Below are 26,732 nucleotides of genomic sequence, written 5' to 3' on the forward strand. Positions count from 1 at the left end.
TCTACCATATAGACAAACTGAAAGAAAAAAAACCACATGATCATCTTATTAGATGCATAAAAGTCCTTTGACAAAATCCAAAACCCTGTCATGATAAAAGTCCTGAAGAGATTAGGAATAAAAAGTCATACATAAGCATAATAAGGGCAGTTTAGAGCAAACCTATGGCTAATATTAAATTAAACAGAGAGAAACTTAAAGCAATTCCACTAAAATCAGGAACAAGACAAGGTTGTCCACTTTCTCCATAACTAGTCAATGTAGTACTTAAAATCTTAGTTAAAACAATAAAACAACTATAGAAGATCAAGCAGATACAAATTGAAAACAGAAGTATTGTTATTCGCAGATGATATAGTATACAAAAATGACCCTAAAAAAATTCCACCAACATGAGCTAGCTTGCTGGAGCTCATTCCGTATGGCAGAATGCTATGCTTAGCCTTAATGCATAGGACAGCGGCTTGGTCCTAACCCAACCTAATGTGCCAGACTTTGTTGACTCCTCATGGGAGCCCTTACCCCTGTCGAGGAGTGGACTGAGGGTGGGCTGCAGGGGAGGTGAGGGGGGTATGAAGAGGGGTGGGAGGGAAAACTAGTTGAAATGTAAAATGAAATTTATAAGAATAAATTTTAAAAGGAAAAAATTTTTGAAATACAAAAATGAAAAAAATTCCACCAGAGAATTTTAAACAATAAAGAACTGCCAGAGGTCTCATCATTCCCGATTTCAAGTTCTGCTACAGAACTATAGTAATAAAGTCACATGATATTTACATAAGAGCAGGCATGTTGATCAATGGAATTGAATTGAAGACCTAGGCATAAATCCACACACATATGGATACCTGATTTTTTTTATAAAGTCAGAAATTCATAATGGAAAAAAGACAGCATCTTCAACATATGGTGCCAGCCAATATATAGAAGAATCCAAATAGATCCATACTTTAACCCTGCATAAAACTCAAGTCCAAATGGATCAAAGACCTCAACATAAACCAGATACACTGAATCTGATATAAGAAGAAATGGGAAAGAGCCTTGAACTCATTGGCACAGGAGACAACTTTCTGAACAGAGCCCTGACAGGGTTGGCACTAAGGTTGACAATTAATAAATGGGACCTCATGAAACTGAAAAGCTTCAGTAAGGCAAAGGACAACACCATAGGACAAAACAGCAGCCTGTGGAATGGGAAAATGTTTTTACTAACTCCACATCCCATTGGGGACCAAAATATATAAAGAACTCAAGAAACTTGATATATCAAAACACCAAATAATTCAATAGAAGAAACTTAAATGGCTAAGAAACACTTAAATGTTCAGTATCTTTATCCATCAGGGAAATGCAAATCAAAACAACTTTGTTATTCCACCTGTCAGAATGGCTAAGCTCAATAACATAAATGATAGCTAATGCTGTTGAGGATATGGAGCAAGAGGAAAACTCCTTAATTGCTTGTGGGAGTGCAAATTAGTACAGTCACTATGTAAACCAATATGGTGGTTCCTCAAAAAGTTGTAAATTAATCTACTTCAAGATCCAGCTTACCACTCTTGGGCATATACCCAAAGTATGCTTGATCCTACCACAAGGACATTTGCTTGATTATGTTCATTGTGGTTTTATTGATAATAGTCCGAAATTGGAAACAACCTAGAAGTCTGTCAACAGAAGAATGGATAAAAAAAATGTGGTACATTTAATCAATGGAGTATTGCTTAACTGCCAAAAAAAAATGACATCATGAAATTTGCAGGCAAATGGATGGAGCTAAAAAAAATCATCCTGAGTGAAGTAGCACAGATCCAGAAAGATAAATATAAAATGTATTTGTTTATAAGTCGATATTATCCATTAAATAGATATATTAATTAGCCATTAAATACAAACCATAGACCTGGAGAGATTAGGTATAGAAGAAGGGACTAGGATGGGACCCATGGATTCCCCTGGGAGGGGAAAATAGAATACATTTTGTGGGTTGATTCAGGTCAGGTGGGGAGTAGACTGGGAAGATAGGTGGGGAGGGGAAGGAGAGACAGGATTAAAGGAAGGAATGAGAGGACAGACAGCTGGAGTTGAGAGAGATAGGAACCTAGTGCAGTGGAAACATCCTAAAACATATGAAGGTGATCCAAATTATTTCTCCTAGTAACAGGGGAGAAAGAGACCCAGCTGGTCATCTCCTGTTACCAAAGGAGGCTTCCAGTACTGGATTCTGAGGTGGGGCATCCTTCCGTGGGCTGCAAATGTGTGTTGCTTTTTATTGGGTGATGGATAAAGCTGTTTGGACCAATGGTCTTGCAGAATAGAGCTAAGGGGAAATCCAAACAAAAAATAAGGAGAGAAAGAAGACAGAGTCAGGAAGACGCCATATAACCCCTACAGGGGTAAGATGCCAGAACATTTCCAGTATGCCACAGCCCCATGGTGATACACAGATTAGTAAAAGTGGGTTAATTTAATTGTGAATGCTAGCCAGCAATATGCCTGAGCCATTGGTCAAACAACTGTAATTAATGTTAAGCCTTAGAGTGATTATTTGGGAACTGGTGGGCAGGACAAGAAACCTCCAACTACATGACTCCCTTGCATTCAATTGTGTTTTTGGCCAAGGGGGTCCCATGGAAATCCCCAAACAACCCAGGCTGTTGCTAGGATGACGGGTTACTCCCACAGACCGACTGTTGGGCCCCATTGCTGAGAGAAATACCCAAAAAACTCATTGATGGTGAAGAAGTCAACATTGTGCCTACATATAGCCTTCACTCCTATCTACTAGGGTCCTTAGTGTGGAAAGGCACTCTGCAGGCTACCAAAAGAGGAACACAAATACCAGCTCAGACACAAAACATTTGACCGACAAAGACATGCTAGGATAAGGGTGGCACCAAATTTGTGGGAGTCGCCAAATAATTTCTACTACGACTTAAGGACATATGACATAGGACAGAACCCATACTCAGCGCTGCACGGGTGACCAAGAGCCAGAAACAAGATACCCCAGAAACTTAGGGTAAAGCAAAACATACTGCTATAAATAAATAATAAAATGAGTCCATGCTGTCTGCTGTACTCATAGATCAGTGCCTTATTCTGTCATCATCAGAGAATATCGGATAAGCCTCCTCCTGCCGCAGGCAAGAACAGATGAAGAGATTCACAGCCAGGCATTATGCAGAGAGAAAGTCCTTGGAGCACACATCCCTAAATGGGATGTCTTCATCAAATGCCCCCCCATAGCTCAGGAAACCCTTCAGAAGAAGTGTAAGAGCCAGAGGGGATTCGGGACACCAGGAGAACAGGGCCCCCCTAAATCAGCTGAGCAAGGTGCATACGAACTCACAAAAACAGAGGCAGCACAGGACCTGCAAGATCTGCCTCAGATCCTCTGCCTCTTTGTTATGGCTTCCAGCGTAGTGTTTTTATGGGGCTCCTGGGTCTAAAAACAAGCAGATCTCTGATTCTTGTATCTGCTCTGGGGGCTCTTTTCCTTGTGTTATGCAGTTTTTGCTTCATTTTAACATTTTATTTTGTCGTGTTTGGTTGTTCTCTCCTAGAAGCCTGTTCTTTTCTAATAAAAGACAGAAGATGAGTGGATCCTGAGGGGAGCTGGGAGGAGGAGACGGAGGGGAAACCATAACCATGATATATTGTGTGAGAAAAGAATATATTTTCAATAAAAGGAAAACATGAAGAAGAGGAAGGAGGAGAAGGAGAAGGAGAAACAGAGGTGAAGAAACAGATTTGGACATGTGGAAGCTTCCTCATGTTGAGAGAGCAGTGAGTTGTCTCATGGTGAACACATGCTCAGAGTTGACTATCGTGTTTCCAGGAGACACAGGCCGGTACCAAGATGAAACTCACCCCTTCATGTACCTCCAGGGAAACAGGAGATTATAATGAGGCCACTGGAAGCATTAAACTTTAACTCACAGTCCCTGGGATTGAAACTAACCTGAAGAATGCCACTCATGTAAGAGGCTTCCTACACATTTGAGACATGTAGGAAAGACTATCTTGGACCCATTGATTTTGCTGGCTGACAGCTCAATTCTAGTGGGAAATGATGGTTTAATTGTCAGCATGACACATGAAGAATCACCTGAAAGACAGTCTCACTGTGGTGCAGAGACACTATAGTGGGACTTAATAACTGTACATTAGTTTGACCTATAGGGGTTATTATGGTTAAATTAACCACAGTCAGAAGACCAGACCTCAGTGAGTGGCACCTTTTCCTAGGAAGGGGACCCTGGACTGTATAAAGTCAGCTGACCTCTAGGGTGCATTAGTCGGTCCTTTCTTTTAACTGCAGATGCAATGTGACCTGTTCCCTTGAGCTCTTGCCTTGTGACTTTCCTGACATGATGGATTTTAGCCTGGATCTGTGAACTAAACAAGCCATTTCTCCCTTCTGTTGCCTTTGTCAAAGTATTTTTATCATGGCGTTAGGAAAAGATGCTGACAGAAAGGTGGTGAGATGCCTGGCCAGAAAGAATCTCAGATGATAGAGTTAGTAATGACCAAGAAAATCAACAAAGGACTACAGTGTGTGCCCAGAGTGACTTAGCAGTGTTCATGAAGAAGCTGTTCTCCATCATATAATCCCCACGCTCTAGGGATAAAGTATGACAGAGTACATGATGAGGATGTTTGTGGCCAACCCCCTGCTCATACATCCAAGTACAGACCAGCCTGCTAATGCTTTGTATAATATGCTAGGCCAAAGGGAGTGATTCTTTCTGTAAACAAAAGTTCCTTGTTTCCAAGTTGAAGAAAAGTTATTTAGTTATTCAGGTCCAAAATCTCCCTTATTTTGCTAGTAATGTTATTTGATAAAAACATATGCAGTACTCTGGACTCAGTGTTTACTAATTTACTTTTTCATCCTCCACCTCTCTTCCTACCAACTTTTGTCATTGTGTTTTGCCTGGGTGAAGTCACAGGTTCCATGTGGTGACTGTACATCAGGGCATTACAGCTCAATTTCCTTTTAGTAGCTTGCAATGAGGGCTCGGATGGGACAGGACTTGAGTGTAAGTCCTGGTTTTCCTTCCTTCCCTCCTTCCTTCCTTCCTTCCTTCCTTCCTTCCTTCCTTCCTTCCTTCCTTCCTTCCTTCCTTCCTTTTTCATTTTTTGTTTTTGTTTTTTGAGACAAGGTTTCTCTGGGTAGCTTTGGAGCCTGTCCTGGCACTCCCTTTGTAGACCAGGCTGGCCTTGAACTTACAGGGATCTGCCTGCCTCTGCCTCTGGGATTAAAGACATGAGCCACCACTGCCAAGCAAGCCCTGACTTTTCTAAGCCACTCCTTAGTGTCCTGTGTACCTGTGTGACCTTCTGTCAGCTGCTTGTTTTAACTAATTTTTATTCTTTTTCATAAAATGAAACCGAACCAAGTTAAAAAGTGTTCACAAAAGTGATTTAATTCCACAATAAAATATTTGGAAGATGAGTGCAAAGGTGAGGATAACTTTTACTTAATATATCCTAAATTTAGCATTTTATTTAATGCATCAGCTGCAGGAGAATTATTACCACAATTTTTTGCTGGGGAAAAATAATCCCAATGTGAAAATCTAAAATTTTCTGCTCATAAAGCCCAAGCCTGCTCTGCCACGAAACCACTGCTGTAATGATGTAATGGCAGCTGGACACTCGTGACATGGACTTGGACTAAGCTGCAAGAGGAAGAGACTATTCTGTTTTCCAGGAATTTAGGGGGGGAGGGGCTACGGCTCGTCTCCTTCTGGCCCGTCTCCAGGTCTGTGACAGCCTCCAGCTTCTAGCGTGTATGGTGTCTACCAGTATCCTCCAGAAAGCCACAGTCTTCCAGGAATACCTGGCCATATTCTAGACCTAGACATTTTTTTTTACCCAATCATATTGTAATCGAAGGTAGCTTAGAAAAACAACTATAGCAAAACTCATTTCTAGAGGAAGCCCCAATGAAGAGAAGTTAGGAAATAAAAGTCACGGGCTGGAGAGATGACTCAGTGAGAATGGCGTTTGCTGTGTAAGCGTTGGTACCTGAATTCACAATCCCAGAACCTCCATACAAGCCAGACATGTTAGCAACTCTGCCGCGCCAGTGTTCCTATGACGATCTGGGAGGCAGAGACAAGAGAATATTGGGAAGCATATGGGCACCTTGCCTGGTGCACACAGCGGTGAAACACAAAGAGACCCTGCCTCAAACACGTAGAAGACAAGGACACACAAGTGAAGGTTTTCTCTGGCCTCCACAAGTACACTGTGGTGTGCACACACTGTGCTCACACACAGGAAAACGCACGCACACAACACAAAGATAAAAATAGAGCCAGCAAGAGAGCTCAGTGAGTAAAGACACTTGCCACCAAGCCTGGAAACTGATTCTGTCTGAGGACGTACATAGAAGAAGGTAAGAAACAATACCTGCAACCTGCCCTTGGACCGCCACAGGTACAGTTCATGGGCACCCATACAGTACAACGTTTGACCCTGCCCCGAATAAACCCGTAATAGGTTTCATGAAACCTTAAATAAAAGTCAAGTTGGAAGATCAGTCAGTGTCCAATAAATAGCCATGCAATCAGAGTCACTAAGGCCGTGTACTGTTTCTCAGCTGAACTGGTTCTGTAACAGCGGGTCCTACATTTTCTTAAAATAAGCAAATTCGGGTAGAGTCCCGAGGAAAGTGATGTTTTAAAAAGCAAAAATGAGAGGGATGATGTCAAAGAGTTTAGCAAGAACCAAGGCGTTAGTGTTCCTCAGAAACGTATGTCAACTATTCCGCTTCGTTGGTTCCTTTAATAAATATTTGAACACCTGCTCTGTGCAGGTCAGCACCTGACAACACTCCGGGGAGGGGAGGGGACAGCAGGCTGTGTTCCCGGTTGCTTAGTAACCCTGACTTCCTCTCAAGTGCTTCGATGGGTTGTGTGACTTAATAGGTGCATCACACTGTGCTAAGTGTGGGAATGAGACGTTCACCGAACTCGAACACAGAGACCGGCACAGTGTTAACCAAGAACCGCATGTGTAGTTTAATGAGATAAATTATTTATTGGTAACTTATAGTGGCCAACCTTTGTGCTAAGGCCTGAGTGTGGGGACAGCATAACCCCCTCCCCAGGTTTGCCAGGTCTTGCAAGGTCCTTGGGATGTATGATCTGGGAATGGAAGGGCTAGACTTTGAAATGAGGTCACACTGGATTAATCAGTGTGATCCGTGCAGTCAGAAGGATCCCTCTCGGGGAAGAAGCAGCTGGGATGAGAAGGGAGGAGGGAATGAGGGAGAGACAGTGCACACACAGGACTTGGTGATGATTCATTTTTGGTTTTAAAGATGGAGGAACAAGTCAGACTGGAAAACTAGACAACTTGGAAAATAACTAAGTGGGTTCCTCTCTCCAGACTCCAAAGGATCATTGCCCTGCCAGCACCTTGATTTTTAGCCCATTTTGTATTCTTATTTCCAGAACTGAACAAATATAAGTTTTTACTGTTTTAAGCCACCAAGCCCCTGGTAATTTTGCAATGGGCTTCAAAAGCCTTGTCATGTTTTGGTCTTGCCAAAATCTGTGAACTAGTATCCCTTCACGGATGTGCCAACTGAGTCCTACAGAGAAAAACAGAAAATAGCTCAATGATTTTTTTTTGGTATTGATTACACATAGAAGTAACATCCTGGATATAGTGGATTAGGTAAAGTAAATAAAAGTGATTTTATCTATGTGTGTCTGTGCTTGTGAGAGCAGGTGCCACCAAGTCCCCTGGAGCTGGAGTTTCAGGCAGTTGTGCGTGGCCCCATTTGTGGGTGATGGCAACTGTCCTCTTAACCAATGAGCCATTTCTCCGGTCCTCCTTTACCTTATTGTGTCCTGTGCCCTCCAGACGAGGTCAGGGGGAGTCAATTCTCTGCCTCCACTTTGTTTCCCAGGGATAAAACTCAGGTTGACAGGCTCAGCAGCAAGTGCCTTCACCCCTGAACTGTCTCATCAACTCCTTGCTGTGGAATATTATTTTAAGGTGTGTTAAATGTGTTCATGCCGTGGAGCATTTGCTTTAATGATGCAAAGATGTGTTGCATTCTTCTATGGTGCAGCTGTTTAACTCTGTGAAGCTATGATTCTTTGCCTGTCTAAAACACCTGATAGGCCTAATAAAGACCTAAAGGCCAATAGGGAGACAGGAGAAGGGGTAGGCGGGGATGGCAGGCAGAGAGGATGAATAGAAGAAATGAGAAATGGCGAAAGGAACAAGAGAAGACAAAGAGTCAGCTGTGAAGTCAGAGTGAAAGTAAGAAAAGGAAAAGCCCAGAGGCAAAAGGTAGGTGGGATAATTTAAATTAAGAAGAGGTGACAAGAAACAAGCCAAGGTTAGGCATTTATAACTAATAATAGGCCTCTGTGTGTTTATTTGGGAGCTAAAAGAATGAAGAGTAAAAAGTAAAACTCAATAACTCCCCTTAGCTTTTTCATGTGACTCTACAAACTTTTAAATTGCGTATGTATCTTGCATATATTCCTAAAGAAAGTGCTGACCTAGACTCTCAGTAGTTTGAGTTTCACACTTCTCATGTGAACTTTTAAGAGAAATTCATTAATACAGAAAATATACATACTAATGGTGTGGTGCAATGTTTCAATTAACATATTCACTCAAACGTCTTGGTATTTAATTTTATGTGTATGAGTGCTTGCCTGCACCACTTTCATGCAGGCATCAAGTTATGAAGGGTCCAGCCCTGTCAAGTCATGTCTGCAATGTTTAACGTTTAAGTCAGGTTAAGCATTCTAACTCCTCAAACATTTTTTTCTGATAAAAGCATTAAAACTTATTTCTTCTAGTTTGCTTAAATGCACAACAAATTATCATTATGTAGTGACACTACCATGCTTATGGGTCTTTTTGTTGTTGTTGTTTTGGTTTTTTTCGAGACTGTGTTTCTCTGTGTAGCTTTGGAGCCTGTCCTTGCACTTGTTCTGCAGACCAGGCTGCCCTCGAACTCATAGAGATTCGCTTGCTTCTGCCTCTTGAGCGCTGGGACAAAGGCATGCACCACCAAGGCCTGGCCATGCTTATGGCCTTATACTGTGTGTGACAGAACTTGTTCTTATGACTATATATGTATTTTTTCAATGAGAAGTATATGCTTTTAGCTGGAGAGACAGCTTCATATTTCCCCCAGCTGGCCTGAGTTCAGTTCCCAGCATCCAGGACTAATGGCTCACACCTGCCAGTAACTCCAGCTTTAGGGAATCCAAATTCCCTTCTGGACTCCACGGGCAAGCACTGCATTCATGTGCAACGCCCTCCTCATCACCCGCAAACACACATACCTACAGCTAAATGAAAATAAAGTTTATACACCTAAAAATGATAAAACCACACATAAAAGCATTTTTAAATTGCTTAGCACAGTGGCACATTTCTTCAGTCTCAGCACTGGGTGAGCAGAAGCTTGGGGATCTCTGCATGGTTACAGGCCAGCCAGGCCTACAAAATGAGACCCTGTCTAAAAAAAAGGGGGGAAGGGAGAGGGAGAGGAGGGAGGGGGAGGAGGCTAGGAGAGAACAGCTATTTGCTTTGGAAAAATAACAGAGCCGAAGGCACGGTACAACAGCTTTGACTTCAAGATTTTGCAACTGTGAACATTTCTCATTTTAAGAAAAGCCGGTATCACCAAGGCCAAACTTACAAAAAAAGGTCAAAATAGGTAGTATTTAAAAGACTCCTTGATTTACAAAAACCCTACACCCGGGATTTTCTTGTGATTAGCCATCTGCTGCTTGACACTTTTCCGTATGTGTTTCAGAAAACAAACGAAACATCCTGACTTCAAGGTTCTACTTGAGAAGTAAACGTGGTCTTGAAAAAGTTATGAGTCATTAAAAACAGTCTCGGGAAAACGGTGACCACGCAAGCATTCTTTTGAGGAACCCGTTTGTAATCTAGGGTTGACCACGCTCTTTCCCTGGGCGAGCAGACGGCAGTCTCGGGGCGGCCACCCTAGGCCACGCCCTCCCCGCGGAGGTGGGTCGCCGTCAGCTGATGTTTACATCCGGGAGGGAGGGACGGGTCCTGATGCCGCAGACACTCCCTCCCGTTCCGCGTCCGCGCCACCGTCCCGTCCTTTCCGGCTTCAGCGTTGAGAAAGGCCGGCGGCGCCGCGTTCGCTCCAGCCCGCCCCCGTTCCGCCCCTACACCAAACTTCTCCGGGGACCGTCCGGGAAGGCTGGATCCGCCCCCCCGGCGCGCGCTCCCGCTCAGGCCCCGCCCCCGGGACGCGCGCGCGCCCGCCCGCCGCCTCGCTCCCCCCACCCCCCGCCCTCGGGCGGAGACGCGCAGGGGCCGGCAGGCGCGCGCCCGCGAGCCCCGGGCGCCATCTTGGATTCCGTAACCGGGCCGAGGCTCGTCCGTGCTCGCTGCTGCCGGCCGCTGCTCGCCGAGGGCGTCTCGGGCGGCGACGAGGAGGAGCCCAGGCGGAGGACGCGGACTGCGAGGGACACGGGAGGGACGCTTTCCCCCCGCCCCGGCCAGCCGGAGCCGCCAAGGTGGAGCCGCGTCGGCGCCCGCCGCGCGAGCAGCGTCTCGGATGCGGGCGGAGCGCGGGGGGCCGCGACGGCGGGAGCGCGGAGAGGGGGGCCCCGGGAGGCCTCATGTGAGAGGCGCGGGAGCCGCCGCCGCCGCCCGCGCAGCCCGGGGTGGTGTGTGGGGGACGCCGCCCCCGGCAGCAGGTACGGCGGAGGTTCGGGGCCGGAGCCCGGAGTCGGGCGGGGAGGTCGGCGGCGGCCGGGGGCGCGCGCGGGGCGCGACCGGAACCTCAGGCCATGTCAACAAGGCGTGGTGCGCGCGCGCGCGGGCGGGCGAGCGGCCCGCCCCGGCTGGCGCTGCTGCCAGGCTCGCCCTCGGCGGCGGCGTGGGTGCGGGTGCGGGTGCTGGAAAAACCGGAGGCCTGGGCAGGGCGTAGGAAAGTGTCCCGAGAGAGCCAGGCCGGGGAGGCGGCAGCACCCGCGCCGAGCGGCCGAGTGGGAAACTTGGCCAACTTCGGTGCAGCCGCCTAAGGTGCGCTGCAGCCCGGCACCCGGAAGGAGGCGGCCGGGGCCGCGCATCCCCAAGCCGGAGGTGAGAGCCGGAGGCTTGGTCGCTAGTGGTGTCTGCTCCAGTGGTCCAGATGTTTTAACTCTCTCTCTCTCTTTCTCTCTCTCTCTCTCTCTCTTACGTGGAAAAAGGTAACTTTTAAAATTTCCCTGAACTCTTTATGAGGATGTCTGTAACTCTAAACTCTAACCCACTCCGGGTTATCTGTGTGCCCCCTCCCGGGTATCTATGTCCCGCTGTCCTCTCACCATTCTGAGAGTTCGTCTCTTTCATGCTGGTCAGTTCGTTCTTGGATCTCAGCCAAAGAAATGTGTGTTAGGTCTCCTCCTGTCCAAAGCAAAACATGGGACATAATGGAAACGTAATGCCAGAGACGGACTTTTAAAACTTAGGTACAAATAAGATCTTTTAATTACGTCATGCCCTGTAAGTGTCTAAGACAGTAAGAAAACTCTGGCACTTCGTTTCAGTTTGTAGAAATGTTTTGAGTAGCTCACTCATTCCTGGAGCTGCTCAACTAGTTGGTAGGCTTCCTTAATTAGGTTGCTTCTTTGGTGCTTGATGTAAACCAGCGAAAGTTCCTGCCGCCATGGTTGTATGTTTGGGTTCCTGAAACACTACAATAAATCAGAGCCGGCAGAGCCCAGGTCTTCAGTGCTAGGAAATCTCATTGGTGCTGCACACTGCTTTCCTCTGTTCAGATATACAAGGCACTTTCACTTGCACTGGAAGCAAGCAGTATAAAACCCATTGCTGCAAATTAGCTGTTTCCTAGTGAATGCTTTGAATTGTTCGGCACAGCAGAGCTTCACGTGTAGATAGTTAAAATCAGAAGTACTGCAAGATTTGAACTAAAAAGACCCAACTATGAAAATGATGTTTCAGACTTGGCAAGGTGTTCATTCACTGATGTTATTTTGTCGGCCTAAGTGAGAGTAGTACACAGGAATTTTAGCATTTGGCCTTTTGTTTTTCTAGTGCCTCATAAGATTTTGACATTAATTTCATAATGCCTTTGACAGCCCATAGACTTTAGCTATCACAAACTACTAAGTACTTAATATATAGTTTGAGCCATATATTCAGTTTATATTTAGACCAGAACAGTATTTAGAACTCTGTTCCTTAGTGTTGGGTAATTTTATATTGTCTTCTGACTCCCTCCCAGATTTGGAGCTGTATTGAAATGCACATCATTTAGAATAGGACTGTGTTGGAGGCAGAATCGGTGGATCTCTGATATCAAGACCCTGACTCAAATAAGAATTGTATAAGCTTAGAATTAGCAGGGTATTGTTAAATGACTGTAAGGCTGCTGTTTTTGTTAGCTTTGGTTTGAATCTTGACAGTAAAGTGAATGATTGCACCTTTAAGCTCTGGCTTGGGAAGATTTCTCCAGAAGCTGCAGAGAGAGCATCCTGTGTGGAAGTAGGAAGACCGTTTCATTCTGTTCTGAATCTTGGTAGTGCGAAATTCTCAGTAGGTTTTGGTAATAGAAAGTCTTAAGTCCTTGGTAGCAAACGCTTTGTTCTTTGACCCAAATTGAAATGCTAAAATTAAAGTTAAACCTTCAGGATAAGTGGGAAAATGGGTCATAATGACAGGTTAACCTCTAGTGGGACATTTTTATTAGTTTCTTTTTAAGATGGCCTTATAGATTATTCTACCCTTTCTCAGAACACACTTATAAAATCTATTTTTAGATTCATAAATAAGTTTGAGTCTTCCATAAAGCCATCTTGTCACCTCCGTCATGTTGTTTTCTGAATTCTCTTTCTACTCAAGAATAAGCCGTTTTTGTGTGTGTGCATATATAGTAAGGTGTCAGAACAATGAGCAGACAGTTGTCACTGCCACTACATGCCTCCTCGACTGGCATAAGATTATGCCCTTCGACATCCTGTGTCTATTCTCCAGACCTCAGCCCTCCACAGATTCTGCCAGCTACTAGATGAGAAAGTCTGTACGTGTGCACATACTTCATTGCACAGAGGATTAAGAAATTCTTGTGTGCTAATTTGTCACAAGGTATCCTTTTGAGTCTTGTTTGGACCAGTGCCTTGTCAGAATTGCTCTCTAGAAACAAACATTGTAGGCCCTAGATTAAATAGTAGTACCAGCAAGTAGTTCATGTTAGCATAGAGTGTAACATTCTCAGTCAACTAACACATTAATATGTGTCCTTTAGAATGTTGATTACATTATAATGAATAGAAATAATTGTGTACAGTGTAGAAAGGGGGGGAAAGCTTCCGTAATTCCACTGGCCATTGTTAGCTATTACAGTAAATGAGTGGAGCTCTTTGCAGTGTTTTTCAACATCCCCACTTCCCGATCGATCGATCCCTGATTTGAAAGTAAAAATTAAACTGTTCTTCGCATGGGGGTGGCAGTCACCCTTTTCTTTGGAGTTGTGTGATGGCTTTCATTCTGGGCTGTTTTTCTAGACAGGAGAGCAATTGGCTGTCTTTTCAAAAGCCCTAATATTTCATTCCTCTCAAAAACTCTGTATGTTAAGGTCACTGTTTCCAAACAGGAACATCTGACAGTCTTGTCATTTACCCAAAGCCATACAACTCGTGAGAAGGGGAGCTGAGACTCAAACCCAGGGAGCTTGCTCTTAGAGCTTCCACTACTGTTGGCCACAAGAGCAGATCATCTTTTCAAGAAGCAAATGGAATGAAGTGTGTAAGAATACATAGAAAACATGTATCACTCAGGAAAAAAAGACAGGGAAGCAGAGTGACAATGTGTTGAGGGAAGAAACCACATTCCAGCTGAAACAATGTATAGTTAACATGGATTGCCTTAATTACTTCATCCATTTTGTGTTGTTACAGGTTGAGTACTTCAGGCGAGGGCTTTCACTGTGGTTATGCGCTAGCTCAAGCTTGCTGGCTTTTAGCAGAGTTTGGATGTATGTGGCAGTGCTAGCACTAGTCACGGGCTATTTATTCAGTGCAGAGCTGCTGACTTTCATCCTCCCTAGAGGCTCATGGGGACCTTGGTCCACTTCAGACTTAAGAGCTCAAATCTAGTTATCTTTGGGTGACTGAAGAAATGGGAAGTATCACTGTAGGTTCTTTTCTAGTCGCCTTAAGTTTTGAATACAAGTCTTGAATTGCATGTCTGTGGTTTCCTTAGGTCATAAGTCGTGTTTGAAATCACCTCCGGAGTGTTTATCTCCTCTAGCACCTGTCACTGTATCTTTATATTCTCCTTGAATCGTTGTTGGATCAGTTCTGTGCATAGTTCTGTTTAAATGTCCAAATGCAAATACGTCTCAGTGGCAGAAAATGAATTTGTGATTAAAAGTTAAATAGGACGGGAAAAATGACGGATTTTTCTAAATAGGATGAAACGAGGAGGAAGAGATAGTGACCTTGACTCACCTGAAGAAGGCACTGCAGAGAAACCTAAGAAATTGAGGACTGCACATGAATGTTCTCAACCTTGTGACTGGGGTAATCTGCTGCAGGACATTATTCTCCAGGTTTTTAAGTACTTGCCTCTTCTTGATCGGGCTCATGCTTCCCAAGTGTGCCGGAATTGGAATCAGGTGTTTCACATGCCTGACTTGTGGAGATGTTTTGAATTTGAGCTGAATCAGCCAGCTACATCTTACTTGAAAGCCACACATCCAGAGCTGATCAAACAAATCATTAAGAGGCATTCAAACCATCTACAGTATGTCAGCTTCAAGGTAATGCTTTAACTCCTTTTGTTAGAAAATAAAAGCATTTTTAGTGGCTGTGATGTTCTAACCAATGCTTCTTATGTCTTTAAAATATTGGATTTTATAGGGAAAGTGCTTAAAGTTTTAAAATTATTGCTCAGCTTAGAAGCCATTGTAAATAATTTTAATTAGCCAGAACTAAAACACTCCTTTATGATTAATTACTTAAAAGAACAAAAGCAGTCACTAAGTGAGCATGAATTGACTGAAGTTTTAAGTTAACAGTGAATGGTTGGCAACAAATTTGAGGAAAGAGAAATGTACAACTAACATTAAGGCAGTGGTTCTCAATCTCTAGGTTTCAACCTCTTTGGGGGTCACATATCGGATATCTTGCTTATCTTATACATACATTACAATTTGTAACAGTATCAAAATTACAGTTATGAAGTAGCAATGAAATAATTTTATGGCTTGAGGTCACCACAATATGAGGCAGTATTGCGAAGATTAGGAACCACTACATTAGGGGATGATTACTGAGCAGAACTTATTTGGCTATTTTATCTGCTTTTGTTTCATTTTGTTTTTCAAGACAGGGTCTCTCAGTGTAGCCCTGGCTGTCCTAGAACTCACTCTGTACAACAGACTGGACTCGAACTCTGAGATCTACCTGCTTCTGCCTTTGGAGTGCTGGGAGTAAAGTCATGTGCCACCACTACCCAACAACTGTTTCTTATTTTGATATGTTTTTATTAAAAAAAAAACACCTAAATCTAAAGATGGCATAGAAGGAAACTAATTTGAGTGTATCTTAAGGGAAATGGAAGAGGAAGATTGGGGCATGTAAGAACATGTGTCATGGTGAGTAAGAAGCAATAGCGTGTGTCACGGTGGGATGAGTGAAGGAAGGTGGTATTGGAGATTTGAAGAGCATTATATGAAATCATAGGAGCTTGTGTAAAGCAAGCGTTTATCACCTTTTATTTTGGGATATCCACTGAATCCTTGACATTAGTTTTTTCTTTAACAATTAATAATTACTGTTAAAAGATGAAATGTGCCAGGATTGGTGACTCACACATGTAACTTTAGGACCCAGGAGGCTGAGGCAAGAGAATCAACTATTTGAGGCCTCCCCTGGGCTATGTATAGTAAGGCCTTCTCTCTTAAAAAAGTTAGAAACAGTCGGGCATTGGTGGCGCACACTTTTAATCCCAGCACTCGGGAGGCAGAGACAGGTGGATCTCTGTGAGTTTGAGGCCAGCCTAGTTTACAAAGTTAATTCTAGGGCAGCCAGGACTGTTACACAGAGAAACCCTGTCTTGAAAAACAAAACAAAATAAAAAGTTAAAAACAAAACCCAAAAAGCTATATAGTAAAGGCATAGAATTGCCTGAAATTGCCTGATTTACCTTTTTTTCCTGTTTGCTAAAGGAATCACGTTAAATCTGTAGTAAGCAGTGGTCTTAACCTAGACCTTCATGCTGTCACTAAATGCTATCTATCTTTCTTGTAAGGTAGGAGAAGTTGTAATAGGAGTGATAGAATAGATTGTGGTCATAAAAGTACTATGTCATTGGGAATAGAATTGGCACTTATAGCCAAAAAGAAAAAAAAAAGTGGTAAAGGATACCTGTTAAGACCAGCCTGGGCTAGGTAGTGAGTTAAAGACTAACCAGAGACATTTAGCAAGACCCTATTTCCAGAGGGAAAAAGATGCTTAATTTCAAGTTTACTAGACTTCACTGATAATTTTTAGTGTAGATGCATTCCAGACAATGGGACACAACTTACTGACAGTTTTTTGTTCTTGTTGTTGTTTACATGAATTCCAATTGGGTGTGTTGTGTGTTTGACATGGGATAGGACTCAAAAAACAGTGAGGAACTCCTCACCACCCCTCCAGAGAAATAAACTGAAGTGCTTTCCCTTGGGTTTTAGTCATCCGTGAGCTCAAGATTGTAAAGGTCCTTCTGTGTAGTAGGTTGGCTGTGTCCTTGGTGTTTAGTCCTTATCTCTTACTGTCCTGTGATAGAGCTCAGGTACATCCAACTTAGGGAACTCATAAAAGCATTTGTGCTTAAGGTTACTTTTTTGTTAGGGATGTATTTTGTCATTTCTGATTTAGAAAGTAGGCACACTGCAGGGGTTATTCTGGCCTCTCCTGATAATAGTTAAGTGGTCACTGTAGGCTGAAGAAAACTTTCAGCCAGAGTTATTAGTCCAGAACAGTGCTCCGCAGTCTGTGCTCAGTAGCTTCACCAAGGGGGGTGTAAAGGCAGAGCTTGCATGTCCCACTCACAAACTTTATAATTCAGATGGCTTGGTTCAGGATAAGAATTTGCATGTCTTCAGTACCCAGATGGTTTTCATGTGGTCTGGGAAGCTCATTTGAGAACTATAACTAGTGCATCATTTTCCAACATAATAGCACTTTAGCGCTCCTTTGGGATGCAGTAAAACACACAAATTTATTTGGAAATAAAAGTTACGGTATTTAACATTTGTAGTCTAAAGAACTAACTTTTACCCTTCAGGTGTGGGTGGTTGGTCATAGTATCCTTTACTTCAGGAACTATGCAATAACCTCTATTTTGTGCTTGTTTAATTGGACACTCTTACTTTAATGCATCTTTCAATTCGAAACACTGAGCAATTTCAGATTATGTAGTTCATCTGAAAATTTTAAATGACATTAGTTTCTTCAGGTTTCCTGAAATAAGACACTACTTACATGTGTTGTTTGATTTATTCAAGTATAAATTACCACCTAAAGACGAAATTGATTCATTTTATAGAGTTACTTTGAAATAAATCAACCTAGTCTTTCAGCACTGAGTAAGTAAATATACATAGGAATTGTAATGAACTCTTCTAAAAGTTAGATTCAGATTATGTGGAGAGATGATTAAAGATGAATGTCCATTAAATGATAATGTACTGATTAATAACTACATTTCTTGCTTTTATAAAATTAAGATATTCAAAGAGAAATGTGGCTGTTCCATGAGTAAGACATATTTTCTTTCTAAGGTGGACAGCAGCAAAGAATCAGCTGAAGCAGCTTGTGACATATTATCGCAGCTTGTGAATTGCTCTTTAAAAACACTTGGACTTATTTCAACGGCTCGGCCAAGCTTTATGGATCTACCAAAGGTATCAGCTGCTTTCTTTTATTCCCTTTTGCGGAGGATTCCAGTGAAAGCCCAGTGTTGTTAGTATTGACAGTGAGAGAGGATAGGGAAGCAGTTTGTGTAATAGAGATCTGTTTACAGTGCTAAAAAATAGTATTTAGAAAACACTTTTAAAGAGTTTTTAATGGGAGGCAGAGGCAGGCGGATGTGTGTGAGTTGGAGGACAGCCTGGTACACAGAGCTAGTTCCATGGCACCCAGTACTGCCACACAAGAATAATTTTTTCATGCATATGAGTGTTCTGTTTGCGTGTATACCTCATGTGTGTCTGATGCCTGGGCAGGCCAGAAGAACTGGAGTTGCAGGCAGGAACCAAACCTGGGTACTTTGCAGGAGCAACAAGCACTTTGAATTGTTGAGCCATCTCTCTCTCCTGACTTCATAAGTGAGTTTATCTTGGTAGTGGAGGTGCTAAAAGAAATGTAAATTTGAGACTACCATATCAGGAAAAAAGAAGAGACCCATAGACACTTATTTCTGAGCCTTAGGACAGGTTGTTGAAATTAAAAGTCAAAAGTAGGGATGCCAGTATTGAGCAGGTAGAGCCTGATTATTACGTAAATGCTTCTGGTAAATATGTGGAAAGGGTATTTTTGAGAAAAGTTAATGCCAGTATACCTTGAATTATCTTATAGATCTTATTTCAAGCCATTTAGTCTTAACTGCCATAGTCCTATACATAATTAATAGTCTCTACCATACAACTGTTCGTTCTTTTTTTTTTTTTTTTTTACATTTTGTTGGCGTGTGCACATTCACGTGTGGAGGTCAGGGGACAGCTCCAGGTGTCAGTTCTCCTGCCATGCGGGTTCAGGGTTTGAAAGTGGGTTGTAAGGCTTGGGGGCCAAGTGTTCTTACCCCTTGAGCCATCTTGTCAGCCCATAAGTCTCTGTGAAACAGAGAAATAACTGAAATACCTTCTGAGGAAGGCCAATGATAAAAGCTGCACTCTGCTTTGCTGACACTTAGTAGGCTAGTATCCAATAATTGTGTGTGCGTGCACATGTGCATGTGGCTGAGAATCACACTATAGCCTGACCAGGTCCTGCTGAGCTGCATCCCCAGACCAGCTAGCAGCAATAATTTGTTTTGTAAGTATACCACAAAATAAAATATGACTTACTATTTTTTATTTTATGGATGTATGAGTACCAATTATGTGTCTGGTGCCCATGGAGGCCAGAAGAGCACATTGGATCCCAAGCACTGTAGTTGCAGACAGGTGTGAGCTGCCATGTGGGTGCTGGGAACTGAACCCTGGGTCCTCTGGAAGAGCAGCTAGTTAGTATTCTTAACTGATGAGCCATTTTCCCAGCACCGAATACATAGACTCAACTCACAGTTCATTTTACTAGAGTGATTCAGGAAGGAGTATTAAACGTGAGTTTAACTGGTTAGGTGATTGTTCCAGTGGAATACCAGAACCAGATAAAATACTGATTTCAAAACCTCTGAGTGTAAGTTTCATTCATTTTGTATGTTTTGAGATAGAATGCTTTCTCGTGTGGAGCAGAGAATCTGTTTAACATTTTAAGACTCTCAGGTACCTGATAGTGCCAGTGACTTGGATCTAGCTGTGCGCAGAGAGAGTTTGGACTCTTACTCCTAAGTGTAGTTGAAGCCATGTCTTCTACAGACAGTTCAGAGGCTGGCCCGGGGCCTTGCGCCAAATGAGTTACAGTGTAGTTTTGTCTTCAAGCCTCATGGGAAAGGAAATGCTCTGAGTTGATATTTTATGTACCTGCCATAAAAAATGTATTTTTAAAATGTGGAATATATAAGATAAACCATATTATAAAGCACGTTGAACATAATTTTATTTTTTATTATCTGGGACTTTCAGTTTGCATGTTTGTGGTGCTAATTTAAGAAATGTTAATGTAGCTGGAACTGCCTTAGATGCTTATTGTCATTTTCCCTTTTTCTTTTCTCTCTCTCTCTCTTTTTTTTTTTTTTGTTAGAAAAGATTGAAGTAAGGTGTTTCTATATTTTGGCTACCCTGAACAGAAGAGGAAACTAGAAATACATGTGACATAGCTAAATCAGGACAGTGAGGAAAGAAGTTAGCATGCAGTCATGAGCTTAATAATAAAGGGCTGATTGTGGAGGGTGTAGTTGAGTTTGATAGGAAGATACTGTGACATTAATGCTTAAGTCCTTTAGTCAAAATTTCAGAAATCACTTGTTCAGACACAGTAAGGAAAAGCAAGTTAAGGATTGTGACCAAGGAGGCAGGGTTTGCTTGTACTTCATAGTCAATTAGCATGGCTTCGTCCTCTGACCCTGCTGTGGAGAGTTTACAAAGGGAGGCTCAGGGTGAGTGAGGCTGGTTCTGTAGACACATGGTGAATCGTGTATTGATCTTTCTTTCCCCAAATATTTGCCCATTGATTATAGCTTAGCTCTGATTCAAAAGTCGTGTGCTTTAAATGTGCTGTAATGAGAGAAATCTCTTCAACAGATTGATGTATATAAGAAGTTCAAAGATAATCCCGTAATATTTATAAGTAAAATACATTAAAATCCAAGTCTTGAGAATCTTTTAGATACAATGTTTTGAGGGGGTTATAAATTTGGGATTTTTAAATGATTCTGATTGTTTAAACATTTTTGTTAAGTGCTTCCATGGTCCAGTTGAGCTGTAACCTTGAGTTGATGACTTCAATCTTGATGATTGGGCTACTGGTTTCTGTCTTTATGTTCTTTGCTATGTAGTGCAATGTACAGGATATTAGCTTCCAAATACAGTGACTGAGAGGCTCTTAGCCTGGGTTCCAGGGTTCCTCTTTGAGCTTACTGAGGTTGCTGTGATTTAGAAACATCTGAGGCTTGAAGTGACATTTTCTTCCACAGGTACAAAAAGCTTCTTCAGAGATGAAAATTAGTCCTCTCTTAGACTATACTTTGGTAATCTTGTGAGGGGGTGCTGCTTTTTAATAGTTTTGAAATTCCTCATTAGGCTCCAGAGAGCCATACCTAACATTGTAAAGAAGCCTTGTAAGATGTCGTTTCTAAAGAACTGAAACAGTGTATTTTAATCTTTTGTCTTTCAGTCTCACTTTATCTCTGCACTGACAGTTGTGTTTGTAAACTCCAAATCCCTGTCCTCACTTAAGATAGATGACACCCCAGTAGATGATCCATCCCTTAAAGTGCTAGTGGCCAACAACAGTGACACACTCAAGCTGCTAAAAATGAGCAGCTGTCCTCATGTCTCTCCAGCAGGTATGTCATGTTTTTGCCAGACATATTTTAGTAAACTATGTTGTTTTTAAGTTAAGAAAATGTTCGTTTAATTATTCTGTCAATGAACTTGTAAATGAGGAAACGGTATCTTCCTCTGCATACAAATGTTCAGCATCCTAATAACAGTAGGGTTAGTATCTGCGGTAATCCAGCTTAGACTGACTTTCATCCTATTTTCTAATCATTTTATGTGACTAATTCAATATAATGTGTGCTAGAAAATGGATAGATAAAATAAAAAAAGGAGTTTATTAGCTACTCATTGCTGGGGCAGAATGTCCGATAAAAGCAGCTTAAGAAGGATGAAGGAAGAATCTAATGTGGCTCACAGTTTGAGGGTGCTGGTCAGTATGGTGAGGACGGTGCAGTGCAGGAGCATGAGGTATCTGGTCTAATGCATCATCTGCAGTTTGGAAGCATAGGTGAAATGGCCCATCTGTAAAAGCTCAGGCCTTACCCCAGTGACTCATTTCCTCCAACCAGGCTTCAGTCCTGAAAATTCCACAGCCCTTCCAAACCAGCACTAACAGCTGGGAACCAAATGTTCAAACATGAGTTTACAAGAGACATTTCACCTTCAGAAGACAAGGCAACACTCTGGATCTGAGTTGCTAACTGTAACTGAGCTCCCGGTGTTTGGGTCGGAACAGTCCCATAATTTTCCCTGTTACAGGAGAAGAGGTAATGTAAGTCTGACTGCCTTTTGGAGAGAATGTTCTTTAAAACTTAAATTTTAGAAATAACATTATAAAAGGTCTTTCCAACTACTTTACATAGAAGTTTCTAAGTTTGAGATTGTCCAGTTTGAGATTACTTAAATTACAAGTGATTTGTACTGAAAAGTAAGTGTAAACATGATTTTCATACGTGCCGATGCTTCATAGCTGACTCCTCCCACTTTTGGAACCCCTCCCTGTCCTTAGCTATGCTGTTCATCAGTTATTGTGTTTGTTTATGTTTGTTTTACTTTCTTGCCATAACAAAGGGTTAGGTTGGAATTCCCTCAAAGAAATGGCTCACTGTTGAATGGAAAATACTTTGTTTTCCAAGATCACCCACAAGGAGGGTCTTGGTGATAGGAATAGCTAGGCCTACTATTGTATTTACCTGGTTGTCTTAGTGTCTTCTAGATAAGCACTGAAAGCATTACAAAATAGAAACTCAGGAGAGACTAATAGGTTGTGGCAGCTGACTTCTATGTAACCTTGACCACATTTTATTGTTTGCTGTGAAGCTGAGATCCATCTTCTATAGCTTTATAGTGTTCAAGGTCCTTTGCATCCTGACCTCCGCCTATCTTGTTTTTTCTTCACTCCCATATCCTATGAGCTGTGAGCACGAAGGAGCTGGAGGTCTTTGGTTTGGACCTTCATGTAGCCAGTACACTGTGCCTTGTGACATACTCTTTACACACTGTTAAACCTACTCATCAATATGTCATCCTCATAAAACTGATACTGGAAAAGGATTATGAACCACACAGTTTACAGTGCATGTCCAATGGACGCTTTATTGGCCTTTAGTGTGCTGACCAAGTAGTGTACAAAAGAAGCATGGTTATCACACCCGAAAAACTCAACTACCCATCCCACCCAGTCCTCAGCAACCACTATTGCACGCTCCTTTTCTGCAATTTGTCTAAACTGGGTAGTTCCTGTACATGGAATTGTATTGTGTCTGTCTATCTGGTTTCTGCTAACATGTTTTTCAGGCTGTGTTTGTACTTTATAATCAAGTAGAATTTCATTCCTTATTGTTGCTGTGTAGTATCCATTACACGTTTATAGCACGTTTATTGTTGATCAGTTGGTGGATATTTGGTTTTTTTTTTTTCAACCTTATGAGTAAAACAGATAATGCTTATGTGAAAATTCACATCTTTTTGTTGGTCATATTGGTTCTCTTGGTGTGTAGCTAATTATAGGGTTACCAGGTCATATAGTAGCTACTACCCACTTGAGGGAGTATCCTACATGTCAAACACTGGCTCTAGCATAGTTACTAGAGCAACAAGAGGTGGCAGATCATTAGACAACGTTTTCTTCCAGAACAAAAATGATTAAATCCAAAATACAGGATGAATAGAGAATTGCCATTGTCCATTCCTTTTGTACACCTTTACCAATGCTTTTATCTTTTTTATTATACCCATCCTAGTTGGTGTGTGCTAGTATCATTGTGGATTTGCACGTGCACACACACACACAGGCACACACACCCATCTCATCCCTGCTGCTACCCTTCCGGGGCCTTTCTCACTCTTGGGACTCACTATATAATCCAGGTTAGCTTTCAACTCAGGGTGATCCTCCTACCTCAGCTTCTCAATTCCTGGGATTACATGCATGAAGCATAATGCCTAGATGCATTTTCTTGGTAATTTTGTTGTTGTTTTGTACAGGTTCTCAGTATGTAGCCCTGGGTGGCCTAGAACTCAATATGTAGGCCTTGAACTCTGAGTACTTTGTGCTGCTGTTTGATGACTTTTTTTTTCCACATGCTTAGTGGCTATTCCTGTATCTTCTGGAAGAAATGTCTATTTGGGTTTTAGCCTGTATTTTTCCTTTGCTTATTTTAAAAATTATTTCTTTTTATTATTGACTTGTGTCTGTCATTATGTTGTTATGTATTTAAATGTCCATAACTAGTGCATTAGTTGTCTTTCTAGCTGCATAGCTAATAGCATATGCAACAATACCCAGTTATCAGTTCCACAGTTTTGTAAGGCAGAATTGTAGGCAGGTCTCAGATGGCTTTTGTGCATGGGGTCTTGATCTGAAACCTCCAGGAAAACATTCACTTGCATTCACTCTCATGTAGGTGAGGTTATGTTTTTGAGGTTGTTGCACTGACATCTTTGTCTCACTCACTGTTTTGTGTGGTGGGGGATGGTCCCTATTCATGTCTGCTTGCTTATTTGTTTACTTTTACTTTTTTATGTATGAAAAAAATCATTTGATACTATTAGCATGAATTTTTCTAAAACTCGCTTGTCGTAAAGCTAGCAGTTAACATTTTGAGTCCCATTTGTGCTCTGACTCTTCCTTTTCTACTTCTAAAAGAGCTCATGATTAGATTAGGATTATCTCTATAAATTTATCTCATAATGCCAGTTGTGTCATATAGCACAGTGATAGCCAGGGTGTCACTTGCCAGAGATGAGGGAGTGGATCTTGAAGAGGAAAGGGCATTTTGAGAGTTATGACTGTGGCAGCTGCTGTCGTTTTTCTTGTTTGCATCTTTGCAGTTTTCTGAATGTTTTCTCCTTGTATTAGGCTTTTAGATGTTGCAGGTGTGGTTAGGTTGTTTGGGATGGCTAGGGTATGTGTCAAAAGTGTGTGTGTCCTAGAAGAACAGAAGTTTGCAGTGACTAAGAAGTAGTACAGAGAGGTTCTTACTGCCTGTGCCAAGTCTTTATTTTGGTGGGTTACTTTGTCCCTTTTCTGATTATATTGCCCATTTTCATCCACTGCTGTAAAATTGTACTTTATTGATGCACTTGTTGAGATTTCTTAAGCAGTAATTAAGTGCATGAACTTACAGTCTGTTTTTGTATCCTAACTTTAGCTGTTGTCTCTACTTTGAACTAGAAATATTATTTAGTTCCTTAGATCTTGAGTATTTGTAGGTAAACATATTTAGTGCCTCCCATGACTTACGAAATAACTAGTAATGACAGTGTGTATGTTTTGTAAGTCTTGCCTGTTTCTAAATGTAAGAACTGGATTGAAGATTTGTAGCCTAATTGAAACTTTGGATCATTTAGAATTACATTTTGGGACACAATTCCATAAAGCTTCTTTGGACATCAAATATTGACCTTTGGTAAAGTCATCTGTTATGAGGATAATACTTTGGAGTAGTTATGTCTTGAGTATGGGAACTGTTCAGGAACTTGTTTTCCTTAGGGCTTAAAGCTCATAACATTTTTGTTAATGTGGTTATCTTTGACTCATTTTTAAGAGTGGTAGTTTCATATTTCCTAGAAATTTGACAAGCTTATTAGTACTGTTAGTCATTAAACTATAACCATTTGATGGAATTTTTTCTTACTTTGCAAATATTGTGTTTATATTAGGATTACATTTTTAATTTTGGAAACTGTCCTCCAGTCTCTTTCAATTGAGTGTGGAATTTTTCTTAAGCTGTAAGTTTAGTGTGTTTTTTTTTAATAATATGGCAGCTGACACTCCAAAAGACTGAGTTTGAAGCCAACCCTGGGCTACATAGTGAGTTCTGGATAAGGAACAAACAAAAAAATGACACTGTACATTTCTAGGATAAATCTTAGTTATGGCATATTTTTAAAATCACAATTACAGTTTTCCTAAGTTATAAATGAGCAACAAGGATATAGAATTGGTTTCATACTATAAACAATATGAGTGTCAACTTTTCTAATTCATTATCACAACTACATTTTAAAAATTGGATTAATTAATGAAAAGGGAAATGACTGTTTTATAGGACATGCACTTGATTAAACATTTGAACAGATAAAGTGTACAAAAACATATAAATAATTGGGCTGTTTTTTCTTCCAAGGTATTCTTTGTGTGGCTGATCAGTGTCATGGCTTACGAGAATTGGCCCTGAACTACCATTTGCTAAGTGATGAATTGTTGCTCGCACTGTCTTCTGAAAAGCACGTTCGCTTAGAACATTTGCGCATTGATGTTGTCAGTGAGAACCCCGGACAGACACATTTTCATACCATTCAGAAGAGCAGCTGGGATGCCTTCATCAAACACTCGCCCAAAGTGAACTTAGTGATGTATTTTTTTTTATATGAAGAAGAATTTGACCCATTCTTTCGTTATGAAATACCTGCCACTCATCTTTACTTTGGGAGATCAGTAAGCAAAGATGTGCTTGGCCGTGTGGGCATGACCTGCCCGAGACTAGTAGAACTGGTAGTATGTGCCAATGGGTTACGGCCCCTTGATGAAGAGTTAATTCGTATTGCAGAACGGTGCAAGAATTTGTCAGCTATTGGGCTAGGGGAATGTGAAGTCTCCTGTAGTGCCTTTGTTGAGTTTGTAAAGATGTGTGGGGGCCGCCTGTCTCAGTTATCCATTATGGAAGAAGTGTTAATTCCTGACCAAAAGTACAGTTTGGAGCAGATTCACTGGGAAGTGTCTAAGCATCTTGGCAGGGTATGGTTTCCAGACATGATGCCTACTTGGTAAGGACTGCATGACATAGGGCATGGTGAATAAATAAATAGCACCTTAATTTTAAGAAACTGTATTTAATAAAAGTTTATTTGCTCTAGTTCTGATGTAATTCTACTTTGTGGCACAGAAATTTGGTATCTTCAGTGATTTTACAATGAATGATATTTGTTGGAAGGTCTACGGTTTGAGTCAGGTTATTCCTTTTTTGTAGCCTAATCACAGTCGAATGTTTAAACATTAAAAAACTGTGGTTTCATATTTGAAAGTAATATCCACTTATGAAAATGAGATAGTCATAGTCCGAAGGAAACAACCTGTATAGTCTAATATCTAAGAAGT

At 41.7% G+C, this 26,732-nt stretch overlaps 1 protein-coding gene across 4 annotated transcripts; it reads left to right on the forward strand.

The window, feature by feature from the left end:
* Window positions 1-9,916: 9,916 nt before the first annotated feature.
* On the forward strand, window positions 9,917-26,490 carry Fbxl3 (F-box and leucine rich repeat protein 3). Of its 4 annotated transcripts, none has more exons than XM_040750977.1 (5): window positions 9,917-10,029; window positions 14,452-14,800; window positions 17,810-17,932; window positions 21,024-21,195; window positions 25,762-26,490. In XM_040750977.1, exons 2-5 carry the CDS (start codon window positions 14,453-14,455, stop codon window positions 26,403-26,405), a joined length of 1,287 nt encoding a protein of 428 aa, XP_040606911.1. In that variant the 5' UTR covers window positions 9,917-10,029; window position 14,452; the 3' UTR covers window positions 26,406-26,490. The 4 variants fall into 4 exon arrangements, with proteins under 4 accessions (XP_040606911.1, XP_040606806.1, XP_040606960.1 ...); XM_040750872.1 differs by lacking the exon at window positions 9,917-10,029 and adding an exon at window positions 10,417-10,550; XM_040751026.1 differs by lacking the exon at window positions 9,917-10,029 and adding an exon at window positions 10,610-10,733.
* The last annotated feature ends 242 nt before the right edge of the window (window positions 26,491-26,732 follow it).

Source organism: Mesocricetus auratus, unplaced genomic scaffold, assembly GCF_017639785.1.
Source record: "Mesocricetus auratus isolate SY011 unplaced genomic scaffold, BCM_Maur_2.0 Super-Scaffold_2245, whole genome shotgun sequence".
In the NCBI taxonomy this organism is placed as follows: Eukaryota; Metazoa; Chordata; class Mammalia; order Rodentia; family Cricetidae; genus Mesocricetus; species Mesocricetus auratus.